Source organism: Eimeria mitis, genomic scaffold (assembly GCF_000499745.2).
Source record: "Eimeria mitis Houghton genomic scaffold, Emh_scaff6486, whole genome shotgun sequence".
In the NCBI taxonomy this organism is placed as follows: domain Eukaryota; phylum Apicomplexa; class Conoidasida; order Eucoccidiorida; family Eimeriidae; genus Eimeria; species Eimeria mitis.
The window spans coordinates 1,667-2,035 of NW_013574644.1; the positions used below are offsets into that span (position 1 = coordinate 1,667).

Genomic DNA, 369 nt, shown 5'->3' on the forward strand with positions numbered 1-369 from the left:
CTGCTGTTGCTGCTGTTGAGGGTGCTGCTGCTGCTGCTGCTGCAGAGGGTGGGGGCTGTGGCTGTTGGGGGATCGCATTAGAGGACAGCGTAGAGTTGGGTGTTTGTGTTGCAGTAGCTGTTGGTGCTGCTGCTGTTGCTGCTGCTGCTGCTGCTGCTGCTGCTGCTGCTGTTGCTGTTGCTGTTGCTGGTGGAGCAGCAATAGGAATGGAGAGAGCATGGGTGAGGGATTTGGTTTCGGAAGCGCGTTTGAATGCCATCGCAGCACTCTGCTGCTGCTGCTGCTGCTGCTGCTGCTGTTGCTGCTGCTGCTGCTGCTGCTGCTGCAGTTGCAGTTGGTGGTGCCGCTGTTCGTGTGTATGGGGAGCTG

The 369-nt window shown here is 58.8% G+C and overlaps 1 protein-coding gene across 1 annotated transcript in view; it reads right to left on the reverse strand.

Moving 5' to 3' along the window:
- Positions 1-369, reverse strand: part of EMH_0087710 (uncharacterized protein) — a gene marked incomplete at both ends in the record, with an annotated part of 861 nt that overhangs the window by 338 nt on the left and 154 nt on the right. Inside the window, one exon of the mRNA XM_013501187.1 lies at positions 1-367. Within this exon, the coding sequence (XP_013356641.1) occupies positions 1-367 (367 nt within the window). The remainder of the gene's footprint in view (positions 368-369) is intronic.